Here is a 14,483-nt window from a genome sequence, read left to right as displayed (position 1 = left end):
CATGTTTGCACTTTTGCCTTTTGTGTTACTAGCGAGCTTCTGTCAATTCCATTTCCTCTCCTGCAGCAATTGATTTAACTGCTATTTTGCAGGATTAACCACCTTTAGAGAAGTTGGATTTAATTTCGCCTAGGTTCATTGACTGTGAGTTTTGCTTTCCCTCCGCTTCCTACAGCGGAAGGCTCTATACTTTGTGACGCATACACTTTCATGCATGCACTCTTGATTTTTGCTCATTGAGTATTTTTTCTCTTTTTCCTTTAGTAAATTTCTTGTGTATGTTATAAATTTTGCCATTGTGTGCTATTTGGTTATCTGGTGTCCACCTTGAGTTTTGCAGTCACTACAATAAGTTTCCTTTCGTGCGTACGCACTGGAGGGGAGCCTTGTAGTGATACTATAACGGTGCGCGCTCGCGCACCGTCCATTTTCTATTTCGCGCGTGTTGGTGCCTTTACCAAGGCAGAGAGAGGAAGGGCCCTCTCGCGCATGTGCGAACCACCGGAAGCAGAACCCTATTGCCTACGTAGCAGTTAGCGAGGAAGGGGGACGTAGAACGTTCGACCGCTAGCAGCAGCAGCGGCAACTTTGAGACATGGCTATCGAAGGCAACGGTCACGTATATTCTCTCTCCGTCAGGACTTGATTCTAGCAGCAGTCGGCCGAATGCCTTTAACCAAATTGTTGCCGACCACATTCAACTTTCCTGTTCGACGCCATCTTGAACCCGTTCTGGTTTTAGCGGCTGAATATTGTAAATATTACAATCGATTAACTTTCAGCCTTGCGCGCCCCGAACCAAGGACATCAGATAACCACTTATTGTTATTGTTACCAAGAAAGAGAATAAAGTAGTATATATATATTTTACGTCTGCGTCTTGTTGTTTCTGACTGGTAGAATTCTGGATTATTAAAGCAACGGCTAGTGATTGCTTTCTTGTACCCCGAAAGTACAAGAGAAGATATTCACTCACTCCAAGTTCGTTACACAACTCTCCTAGCACTGTTTTGCGGATGGGTTTTCCCTAGGACCTTATATCGCCAAACATCTCCATCTATTGTCATTTCCTCTGTGAGCCCCAACATCCTAAGATCAGTCCTGAGTCTTCCTCTTCCACAGGTACCATCCACTTTCAGCAACAGGCATTTCTGTATACAGCTGTTATCACTCATACACATCACATGCTCAAACCAACGCAATCTCCTCTCCTCTTATGCCTTACTTTTTTCTCAACACAGTTGTGCTTTATCAGTCATGCACACTGATGTTGCAAATCCAACAGAACATACTACCTTCATTGCTTTCCAGCCTATGCATATCCTCTGCAGTCAGAACCCATGTCTCACTACCATGTAACATAGCTGTTCTCACACAAGCATCATACAACTTACCTTTCACTCAGAGAGTCCTTTTACTGCCAACAGAGGCAATAGTTCTCTGAACTTCCTCCACCCTATTCTTATTCTAGAAACAATACTTTCAGAGCATCCACCTCCCTTACTAATTTGGTCACCTAAATAGCAGAAACTATCTTCTACCGCAAGAGAGCCTCCTGGGCATTTGAGAGAGTTTAAGTTCCTCGTGCTCTTATTACTTACTGTTCCTGCACATCTGCCATACGAAAACAACCTTATCTGATAATTTTCCCACAATTCCACTGCATCTCTTATGCATCCACGGGTTACACTTGGTGCAGTGCATGGAATTACATCCCACTCCTTTCTTACATATTGAACAGGGCCATTTGCTACCCAGAATGAGTCTTATCTCCTTTCTTGCTAACAACTTTAGTCTTACCCCTTCAATTCTGCTTCAAATTCTGCAATAAGAGCAGAATCATCATCATATAGTAGTTCCCATGGGCACAATATTTCATTTGATAAATGTAAACTTATTTACATGTCTATATATTTACTAAAATTGCAAAAAATACAAAAATGAGACAAATAAAATCCTAAATTTGATATTTCTCAGAATCAATTTTTAATCTTTGACATTGTGGACGCAGATGACAGATGAGGGTTCTGTTGGACAACCTGCTCAGATGATTTGTTCACAGTGACTAAATGTTTGTGCTGCACATTAGTTCACTCTCACTGTCAATTCAACAGTTCCTGTACAGGTGCAATATATATATATATATATATATATATATATATATATATAGATATATATATATATAGATATATATATACACACACACAAAACTTATAAATTTTCAAATAGAACATACTGCAATGTGTTTGGCATGTAAAAAGTCATTTGATAATGTATGGGAAGTAATTGCATGCCTAACAACTACATTTGCTTTCCTTATTGTAAAACTAGAAATAGAATTCCTAAGAAATTCATTCTGGACTTAATAATAGAGAACTACTATTATACTGTGGGAAAATGAATTTAGTTAATGCTTGTGACAAAGCCCCAACATTTAGAACTACATAATTCTATGTGTAAGCAATGGCTAAAAGGAAGAGCTGAACGAGGTAATGGCTCACTTTCCATCAATGTAAGTAAAAAGATCAACAAGATAAACATCCCTTAGAAATGTTTGCTTTCCTTATTATACAAATAGAAACAGAATTCCTAAGAAATTCATTCTGGACTTAATAATAGAGAACAGCTACTATCATATTGTGGGAAATGGATTCAGTTAATTACTTACCAGGAATTAAAAATTGTCCATCAGGACCTTGGGCATACTGTACAATAGTGGCAGTACCAGATGTTGTACCAGCACCAGATGATGGATTTGCATTGGTCATTGTTAACGTTTGAAGACCTTGACCAGCCACTGTTCCTTCTGGATGTGTAGTTATTTGGATGGCACCAGATGGGACTAATGCTAAAATAAAATGGAAAAAGGAAACAAAAATGTAATATTATACTGCCATAGCAGAGGTAAATATATATATTTTAGAAGCATTAAAATGCGAGTTCAGTTTATAGCAAAATGAAATAGACATAAAATAGTAAAAACAGTTAAACTTGAATGTGTGAAATTAAGCATAACAATTTTTGAAAAATAGTGTGTATATGTATGCTATAGAAAGAGAATGATCTCACTTTCGAATTATAAAGAGAGAAACACTATGAACATTTCAATAAGGGAGAACTAAATATTCTTCCAAAGTCATAACATAAGAGAAATAAAAAGAAGCAAACAATCTCTGTAAATCAAAATCTCCATACAAAAAGAGTTGTTTGCAAAACAAAGAATAAAACTCTAAAAAGACATTGTGAGTGTGTGTGTGTGTGTTTAAAAAACATACAGTAACACATTTTCTAGGAGACAATGGCAAACAGTAATCAGAAGATACAAATTCTCAAAGTAACTCTTGGAGGTAAATTCATTAGTCAGATCTTAAAAACTTCTTAACTCATTATGTACTGGTTCAAGAGTGTAGGCAATTGAAATCACTCAGGTTTGGTGATCTCATTCATCTACTAACTAAAAATGGCTAATTGAAACTACCAAAAGTATCGGTGTGATAGTGGTACTTCCAAGATTATAACAATAAACCAATTAGGTCTCTGACATACTAAAAGCAACTTATTAAAAAATTACAATTTGAACAATCTATGCTAAAATTTTTGCCATATATAAGGTTTTGCTGCTTCAAGAAGAAAAACTTACGAAAAGTACAAGAAACTGAAAACACAAGAACTATGATGACCAAATGAAGGCACTTCAATATTCATCTGCTAGAAATGTCAGCCAAATCTACCTTTAATTAAATGCACTTAAAAAAGAAGAGTAGTATTTTGAATAACATGATGCTTTAAAATACATTAAACCTGTGGGAATAAAAAGACAGGATGACAATGGTTCACGATAGATCTCAATCAAATTGGGACTAAACTACAACATTCACTCCTACAACTGGATAATTAAAATGATGAATGAAATCTAGCAACAAAAAGAAAAGAGCTACATATAAGTATAAGAATTTGTAGCAATACCAAATCCATTAGAAATAAAACAAATCTCAAGAAAAAAGGATGATAATCAGATATATTTATAAAATTGAAATCTTGATGCAAACATTCCTAATTATTTCCAAGCAGCTTAAATAGACAAACTGAGGATTAAATAGATAATTACTAATAATGAACTTCTTGATAGCTAGAATATTTATAATATATGTGAGAATACAATCTAGGATTACATTTTTTGTAGATTGTCTGTAATGACAAAACTTCCAAAGAATCTAATCCAACAGAAAAACTTAAGCCTTGAAGGGATTTTTAAAAGGACTGATACTCATAGCATAAAGTAAAAGAGAGACTGTTCTTTCCCCAGACTGAATGCTAGTCTACCACAGGTGAAAATTGTCACATGATCTAGTATCAATTTTCAATAATCAAGTAAAATGAAATTAATGTTTTGTTGGGTAAGTGTTTTCTACTATAGTCTTAAGTCAACTACTTCCTTGTAAGTGAAATTGGTAGATGGAAACTGTGAAAACTTGTGTGTGTGTGTGTATAAGCCTGTATATGCCTTAATGTTTGACATCACTTGAAAGAAACGATGCCTGAGTTTTATCTCCTGAGGTATGAAAACTAGAAATTATTACTAAGATAAATAAATAAATAAATAAAACAGAACTGGAGTCACATAACTGACTAAAATCTTTCAAGCAGTCTTCCAGCATGGCCACAGTCTAGTGATTGAAACAAGTAAAAAGTAATAATGAATAGAACAAACTTCAATAGAATTCTGGTTTAAGTACCCCATATAACCATGCATAACTTTTATTTTTTTATTTTGGGGGATTTTCTGAAATTTTTTGCAAATTCATACAATTATGCAAAAAGCAACAAAAAAGTTGTTTGAGTGTGATTTAAAGGCAATTTAACTGTTACTTTTCGCTCATCCCATGACTGCCTGACACTTTACTTGTTTCTTTGTTACTCTGACATGTATTAATGTTTTTTAATATTTTTCTCTCCTTAAACACATTTAATGAAATGATGATACACCCAAGGTCCATTGCTGGGATTTAAGCAAAAAATTTGGATTGTCCATATTTTAAACTCTGACTTGTAAAACCAAAAAAGAGTGGAACTTTTAGGATCTAAGAGTGGGGAGATTTGAAAAATTTAAAAAGAAAATTTTTTTTGTTTTACTCATATGAATTCCACATAAAATTCGCAAAAAATTTTCTGAAAATTTCCAAACATATAAAAAAGTTATGAGAGATTATATGGGATGCTTAAACCAGAATTCCATCCAAACTCCTTTGCTTGGAAACAACAAAATACCAACAATAGATTAGTTTTAAACTTAAGGTCTATGAGCAATCTTTTTACTCTGGGGTTTTCTCTTTTAACAATACAGACATTAAGATATTCAGAAAGTAGATGCAATCTACTGTGAAGTGCAGTTGGTAGCTATTTTCTATTACTTAGGTAAGGAGTAGAATGTATAACAAAATTTAGATCTAAAAGATACAGAAATTATACACTCTTAGCAACACACCAATTACACTGCATAACATGATTTTTGTCCTTGGGTAGCATCTGTTATTTCCTATTTGCTTACACTTGAGAAAATATAAAAAATAGCTAATATTTCCATCAAAACTGTTGTTACATTTATTCAAACCCCAAAGAATCCCTGTCAACATATGGCTAAGATGCTCCCTGTTTACTCCTGCTCATGGTCAGAGAATTTGAACTCAGAACGTAACAACAGACAAAATACCACTAAGCATTTTGCCTGATGTGCTAACATCTCTGCCAGCTCGCTGCCTTGCAAATCTGTGATATTAAACAGAATATTTGCTATAACAATATTTCTGCTTCAGCAACTCAAGGCTGAATCTGTCTGAAATGTAATGAAAAATAGGTTGGTTTCAAAACATTAGTGTCCAGGTGACAAAAGCAAAGTTTAAAGGGAATAGTAGTCATTTCCTTTGATTTCTAGATAGAAGCAAATAAGAAATAACACCTACCAACCAAGGACAAACACAAAAAAAAAAAAATTTTGTTACTGTTATTACATACCATACATTGGAAGTTGAATGAGATTAAAACTTTCATAGAGATTTTTCAAACAAGAATGACAGGTACAATATTAAAATATTTTAAAAGGTGATCATGAACTGCATTTAAATTGTAACCCCATTTTCCAATTTAAAATTATCAGTGGTGGCTAGGCACAAGTATGGTGAGGAGAAGTCAAGGCTGGGTTGTTAAAAAGTTTGTTTCCCAACCATATGGTTTTAGGTTCAGTCCCACTGCAAGGCACCTAGATCAAGTCTTTTCTAGCCACTGGCTGACCAAAGCCTTGAGGAGATTTAGTAGATGGAAGCTGAAAGAAATCTTTTGTGAAAGAGTGTGTGTGTGTTTGTTTATATTTGATCTTCCCCCAAAATCATAAGATACAAGCAAGTGATGTTGTTGTCATTTCTCCCTCTTGTCAACAAACCATCTGCTGGCTCTGTGCCTTTAAAGTCATATAAAATAATAGATCCTTTACTCGTAAAACAGATAAGTGTTGACAACAGGAAGGGCATCCAGCTGTAAAACAATGCCTAGATAATATATTTGAGTAACCCAAGCTAGTATAGAAAAGCAATGTACACAACAAATGAAGTTCATTCTTCTTTTCAACTAAAACAGAAACCAATCTTAAAATAGTTCATTCTAAGCCTTGTAGATATTTATGTGCATCACTATAATTTTTACATTCTTTTTGCCATGCGGGCATGGATTTATTCTAGATATATTAATAACTACTGATGAAAGAAAAATTATAACTTTAAAGCAAAACTTGAGAAAAATGCATACAATTGAAAATCATACAATTGTAATTTAAGCAACATGATTATGTTAATCAAGTAAAATATACATTGCCTTTTGAAAATAATGAGATGAAATATTTTATTTCAACAAAAGACTAATAGCCTCTTCAGAATGAAGGTATTATGTCAGTGCTATAATTTTAACCCTTTAGTTTTGAAACCAGCTATATCAAACCCAAATATACTACTTGTTTTATGTTCAAACTGAAAGATCTGGCCAGACATACCTATCTTACAAATGTCAATCTAAAAACTAAACAATCACATCACTGAAATCTCCAAGCTACAAGATAGTACATGATTATTTCAAAACACTACACTGAAGAACAACCTGAGGAAGCTGAACCTTTCTGGCAAGACACAAGGATTGAGATACCTGGTGTCTGGCTGTACTCAAGAAGACCTGTACTCTGCAGAAGAAGTGTTAAGACCAATCCTTCAGATGGTGTGAAGCACTTGTGACAGTGCCATGTAAAAGTGCCCATGTGGTGCCACATAAAAGTGTCTGTGCAGCGACATGTAAAAGTACCCATGTGGTGTCACATAAAAGTACCCGTGTAGTTCCACATAATAAATACCAGCACACTCTGTAAAGTGGTTGGCATTAGGAAGGGCATCCAGACATAGAGACCATGCCAAATCAGACTGTAGTCTGGTGCAGCCCCCACCCCCAGCTTGCCAGCTCTGGTTATACCATCCAACCCATGGACAATGGACATTAAAAGAGGATGATGATGATGAATGTGAATAAACAAGCATTACATTTGACAGATTAATTTGAATGCTAATGGGTTAAACTGTGATTATTTAACAACTTACTTTGTCAAGGTAAAGACATAGATTCGAGTGGTTTGAGCAAATTTACGTATATTACAGGCACTTTACTCCCTCTTAACAAAATGTTTACATCACTTCACCAGTAACCCTTTTACAGCCAACAAATCAAGAAATATAACCCATTGCAAGTGAGGAAAATTTCAATGAAGTATTCGTACATTGATAAAAATGGAAAAGAAAAATTTGTCTAAATTAGCAATGGGTACAAATTTGTAAATGCATACAAATTAATTTACACGTTAGTCTGTCACAAAGTCCTAATATAAATCTAAATATGTTATCTCACTAACTCTCTTTACCAAACAGTTTCTGACACTACATATAAAACATGAAGTTGACAAGTTATTTCTTCAGCGCTAACATGCAATAGTATTACATAAAATTCCATGCTTTTTTTTTTTAATAACACAGAGATGATATAGATGAAAACATGGTGAATATTATACAAATCAACAACAATTAGACATTACAGGAAATATAATAACTGACAGCTCTCATTGAGGTTGGAGTTTTGAACAAAATAATTCAAAAGATTACTTACAGAATCTGCCTTAAAGAGGCAACATTCAAAGTAATTTAAAACACTAATTTATCAGAGCCACATACATAAAAATGTGCAAGATAATAAGTGCAACACAAAAAAATTACAGTGTTGTTAAAGTGAAAGTGATCAGTTAAAAAATATAGCTATGTGAGATTAACTGCAATAAATTTTTAAATGAAACATGAGGTAGGTGAAAGCATAGCTGTGTGGTTAAGAAGTTTGCTTTCCAACCACATGGCTTTGGATTCAGTCCCACTGTGTAGCACCTGGGGCAAATGTTCTCTATTATTGTCCCTGGCTGACCAAAGCTTTGTGAGTGGATTTGGAAGAAAACTGAAAGAAGGCCATTATATATGTGCATGTGTGTATGTTGTGCATGTAAGTGAGCAATTGTGTGTGTGTATGTGTGTGTGTATATGTGTCTTCTTGTCTTGGCAGTACATGATGGTTCTACGCATGCATCACTATCATTACAATGACTGGTCATGGAGAAACATTACTTGGAAACAGGAGAGGGTTGGTGACAAGGTTATCTGGCCATAGAAAATCTACATTAATGAATTCTGTTTGATCTACGCAAGCATAGTAAAGTGAAAATTAAAATTATAATTTAAAAAATTATGATGAGGAGAGTTCACTAAAACCTCAGTATATCGTAAATATCTATCGTTTTAAATAACCAGTCATAATTAACATTGACAATGTTTTATCAGAACAATTTTTTTAACTTAAAAAAAAAACCCCAGAAAAGTAAGGAAACAAAATTAAATAAAATATGAGAAAGAATATGAAACTGAATATGCCTATATGTATGCCTGTATGCTGAATAAATCTATCACGCTTTAGAGAAATAGGGAACAGCAAGTGAAACTCAAAGATGAAACTGAAGATGCCTCGACATTTGGATAAAAGGAAATATTATAGAATAAAGGAGAGATGGTGCAAACCATCAAGCAAGAATTCACATCAATTCTCTAAATAATCTCAAATGAAACTTTCATTAAATTCTTATGTCTGCGTTCCTTAAGAAGAAAAACACTTATAAGTCATGAATTACTATATATGCTTAGATATAACTGTTATGTTCATATGTTTTAAAAAGTATTACTACTATTAAACATAGGTCAACTAAACCATGCTACTGCACACAGTGTATAAAAAATCAAGTATTCAATAAAATAATTATTAAAAGTAAAGTAGCTAAGCCATATTATTGTCACAATGGTTGAAGAATAAAATACATAACAAAGCAACAACAGATCATCAGTCTTTGATGACATTACGAAAACAACATAAAACATGGAAAAAGAATGAAATTGTGAAAGAGTAACAGAATCACTCATACAAACTGACCTCAAAAAACTATGTTATCTAAAACTGTTTCAGATTGAATGACAAGTCTTCCTAGAACTGGATTCTTATAAAATCAGAAACTATCCACTTTGTTATAATATAGACGATAACTAAACAATCTACAGTTAGCTGAATAGGTCCTAAATTAAAGGTGCTTTGATACTAATTCATGCAGTAGCTAAGTGGAATCCCAAAGACCAAATCCTGAGAATTGATATAGCTATGTTGCCACAATCTTCCAAAGGTGTGAAAGTTCACTTTTTGGGAACACATCTAATTGGAGAGGTGAATATACTTACGCTATATGCAAACATATCAAACCACTTTAAGAATATACTTACGCAAACCTTCCATCTGGCTGTATACTAAAATTTAAGAAGAGAAGAAAAAAAAGAAAAACAAAATAAACATTCATAAATTTTAAACTGCTTTTTTTTTAGATAAGTTAGTTTTAAAAAGATGTCAATAAAATCTATTTTGAATTAGTTTTGTATGTCAATCAACAATAGCAACAAAAAAAATTATCTAGGAGATTTTATTATCATGTCTTCTTTGTGAATTAGTAATGGTTATTCAACATGAAGACAAAATAAAACAACTAGAATCATTTTTTTTTCCTCGGACATTAGTGACAAAATCTCTAATTAATCACTGATGATTTCTTGCTCAGATTTCAAGCAATATAGTAGTTGCTGCAAATTGTCACTGAAGAATTAGGATTTGATCTCTCAGGAATATATCAAAGCTCTATGATCCTTTCTGACTGGAGAGACAGAGAGAGAAAAAGCAAAATATGAAAACAGAAGACATGTTGACCCACTGAACAGAAAATCATTACAATACACCAATCAGAAGAATTTCTAACCAAGTAATTAATAAAATAAAATTAACAAAATAACTAGACAAGTGCATGGAACCTAAATATACCCTCAGAAAACTAATCAATAGAAACCTTTAATTGCAATTTATAAAGCAGACACAGAATTAGCAAACCAAATCATGGAATATATAAAATATTCAGAGAAACTAAGAACACCTGAAAAACACTTATTTAAAATGAAATATCCAACATTGTTTTTATGAAAACAAAATATTTGAAGAACAAGTTGTGAAGTAGAACAAAATTATATTATTTCTGTTAACTTAAACATTGTTGAAAACAGCAGAAAAACAAGACCAAGATCAATAACACTAATTACAACTGAAAATAAATAATGAATACTTTAGTAAATGAACATTATGACAGAATCACAATATCAAATAAAAACAAAAGCTGAAGTGAGAAAACAGGTTCAAAACTGACAATATGATTTCATAGAAGCGAAAAAGTATTCCAAAGAAATATTATTGATTTATTGAATGTGTTCATAAAATGTAACAAGTGACCAGTAAAACACTTTAACAGAATAGATATTATATATATATATATATATACATGTATGATACAAAACAGGTATGTAGGTTTGCTTGAAAAACATGAAATATTTTGAGCCACAGACAAATAAAGCAACAAGGAACTATATCACACATGCAGACAGCATTAATATTTTACTAGAAGCAAAACATCAACAATGTCAGAATTAAATTGAAGATAATTTCCAATAGTATCCCTCTTACAAGCAAAAATATGGAAGCAACACACACACACTCACATCTCTCTCTCTCTCTCTTTATATATATATATATATATATATATATATATATATATATATATATATACATATCTATAAATATTTAAATAAACTGATAACAAAAGCAAATTACATTATTTTGAAAGAAGAAACCGGTTTCCATGGAAATTGTTAGATAATTCTCATAAGAAGCAATGATTTCATCTAAACTAATTTTTAACAAAGTAAACCAGCCATTTAGTTCATGGTCTCTTATAAAAGTTTACAACATACAAACATATATATACACAGAGAGAAAACAAAAGTGGAATGATTAAGATCTTATATCAACCATGCAACCTACTCAAATCACACATAAATTCTAAAATTCATTTTGATAACATTATTAAATGCTGTATTAGGCTCACTTTGCAGTGGGATTTATTGGGAATGATGCCTATGATAAATGGTTAAAATGTCCACACATCCAAACACTAGAGAATCTAAAGTTAAAGTAGTGATGAAAGAAAAACTCCAGTGATTTGTGAGTGTGTCATTAAAGGCATATATATATATATCGAACCAAATTCGACTGGCACCTATGCCAACTTTCCTTCATTGGACACTAAACACTGATTGCAAAGACCTGTTGGGGCAAGTGAAATCGAAATTGAACCAAATTCAATGACTGGCACCCGTGCTAGTGGAGCGCTGAAAGCTCCATCCGAGCGGGATCACTGCCAGAGCAGCTCTCTGGCTTTTGTGCCGGTGGCACATAAAAAGCACCATTTGAGCGTGTTCATTACCTGCGTTGCCTTACTGGCACATGAACAAAACATTCGAGCAAGGTCGTTGCCAGTGTCGCTGGACTGGCTCCTGTGCAGGTGGCACATAAAAACACCATTTGGGCATGGCTGTTGCTAGTACTGCCTGACTGGCCCTCATGCCAGTAGCACGTAAAAGCACCCACTACAGTCTTGGAGTTGTTGGCGTTAGGAAGGGCATCCAGCTGTAGAAACTCTGCCAGATCAGATAGGAGCCTGGTGAAAGTACCCTAGGGGGTGGAGTGAAAATACTTTTGAATTGCTCATTTAGTATTTCACTTATCCTCATTGGATTTCCTGTGAGTGTACCATCATTTTTGAGGAGTGGCCCTCTCCTGCAATGCACTGAAGCTGTTTCTTTGGCAAACTTATAGAAAGCTCTGGGGTTAGATTTTATATTATCTATAGCCCAGGCTTCTTTGCTCTTTTTTTTTCATGGGAGAGTTGCAGATTTTTTTTACAATCTCCAGCAGTTGTATTTTCAGGCAGGACTTTTCACTGCTTTCAATTTGTTTGTTTAGGCGATTTGAAACTTTTGTATGCCGTCTCATAAGAATTTTCCTTTCCCTGGGGATTTTGTTCTTGTGTACAGTGGCCTTTCTCTTCGGGACACATTTGTAGCATACAGCTTGCATTACAGACATGAATTGTTGAAGTTTCATGTCGATGTCTGGTGAGGAGAGACATTTAGGCCAGTTTTGTTTGAGGATCTCTTTCTCAATTTGTTTCCAGTTTACCTTATTAATATTCTTAAATATCATCATCATCATCATCGTTTAACGTCCGTTTTCTGTGCTATATATATATATATATATATATATATATATATATATATATACGAGGGGAGTATGAACAGTTTTGAGCCTAACCTAGAAACGAGGCTGCTAGATAGCTGAAACAATTTTTTATGGCAAGTACAGTCATTTTGGAGTATTCTTGCTCATTTTCACGATTCTGATATTTTAATTTTTTTTTTTTTTTTTGCAGTTTTTGAATAAACAAGTGTTAAGGTTACAAGGAAAATGGAGAAGACTGAATATTGTGCTGTCATAAAGTACCTTCATTTGAAAGGCATGACTTTATCAGAAATCCATGAAGATATGGTGAGAAACTTAACAGACAATGCTCCTTCATATGCAACAGTCAAACGCTGGGTAAATGTATTCAAGCATGGCAGAGAGAGTGTGGAAGATGATCATAAACAAGAGAGACCTCCAACTGCAACCACCAAGGACAACATTGGCATTGCTCTTGGTAAGATAATGCAAGATCGCCGAATATCATGTCATCAGATAGCCGAGAGACTGGGCATCTCAATTGAAAGAGCAGACAACAATGTGACAAAAGGACTTGAGTTCTCAAAGGTTTTTGCAAGGTGGGTCCCTCACCTTTTGATTCCTGAACAGAAACGCACCACGAGCACTTTGTCCATGAGCAACCTGGAACTGTTTGAAACCAATGAAGAGAATTTTCTTGCTCATTTCATTACTATGGATGAAAGTTGGGTTCATCACTACCAGCCTGAAACCAAAGAACAATCAAAGCAGTGGAAGCACACATCTTCTACCCCAAAGAAGGCCAGGGTTATTCCTTCAGCTGGCAAGGTTATGTCATCCATTTTTTTTTGGATTCTCAAGGTGTCTTGCAGATTGATTACCTTGAAAAGGATCACACCATGACAGGGCTGTATTATTCTCAGCTACTGAAACACCTCCAAGAAACAATCAAAGAAAAAAGACCGGGAATGCTCACTAGAGTAGTCCTTTTTCATCAAGACAATGCTCCAGTCCACGCCTCAGTAGTTGCCATGGCAACAATTCGTGATTGTGGATACAAACTTGTTTACCAAGGAGACATATATGAATTTCAAGATTCTCATACTAAAGTATATACAAATTTCACATTTGATATTACTGAAGAGAAGAAGAGTTATTTATAAATGCTTATCAATACAGGATTCCATTATTCCATATTACCTAAGTATATGAACTATATTTGGAATACAAGATAATATAACAGATTTTACATATGAACATTATGGATTATTACAGAAGACTAACCAACGAAGTATATATGGATTTAAAGACTCTCATCAAAAGCAGTAATTTTTTATTTTTATTTCAAACAAACACTATTTTATAGTATTACTTCAAATTTTTTTTAAAAACCACCATTCGATATGTTATACAAAATTCAAGTTTTATATCTCTGAAGAGCAGAAGAGTTGTCTATAAATGCTTATCAATATAGGATTTCATTATAGGGACTGCACTTCTGTGAAACGATCGTAAGATGCTTTAAATACTTAATTCAGAACTTTTAAACTGTCATATACATTATATATTTATCCTTATACATATTTACATATATTTTTATATATATTTATAATACAACAATTATTTTACACACATATATATTTTTCTGAAGAATTTTCTAATATTGAATTCCTGATATTAATAATAATATATTATTTAAAAAATATATAATAATAATAATAATGAAA

At 33.6% G+C, this 14,483-nt stretch overlaps 1 protein-coding gene across 7 annotated transcripts in view; it reads right to left on the bottom strand.

Annotated features, from left to right (window-relative positions):
• LOC115213853 (cAMP-responsive element modulator) overlaps positions 1-14,483 on the bottom strand; it is a 95,898-nt gene that overhangs the window by 11,744 nt on the left and 69,671 nt on the right. For 6 of the 7 annotated variants that reach the window (XM_029782828.2, XM_029782795.2, XM_036501680.1 and 3 more), the window contains 2 exons: positions 9,888-9,911; positions 2,669-2,848 (listed from right to left, as the gene is read on the bottom strand). In XM_029782828.2, coding sequence (XP_029638688.1) covers positions 2,669-2,848; positions 9,888-9,911 — 204 coding nt within the window. The remainder of the gene's footprint in view (positions 1-2,668; positions 2,849-9,887; positions 9,912-14,483) is intronic. The other variant, XM_029782820.2, reaches the window with a different exon arrangement.

This window comes from Octopus sinensis, linkage group LG1, assembly GCF_006345805.1.
Source record: "Octopus sinensis linkage group LG1, ASM634580v1, whole genome shotgun sequence".
Classification (NCBI taxonomy): Eukaryota; Metazoa; Mollusca; class Cephalopoda; order Octopoda; family Octopodidae; genus Octopus; species Octopus sinensis.
This window is presented reverse-complemented; position numbering and strand designations above follow the sequence as displayed.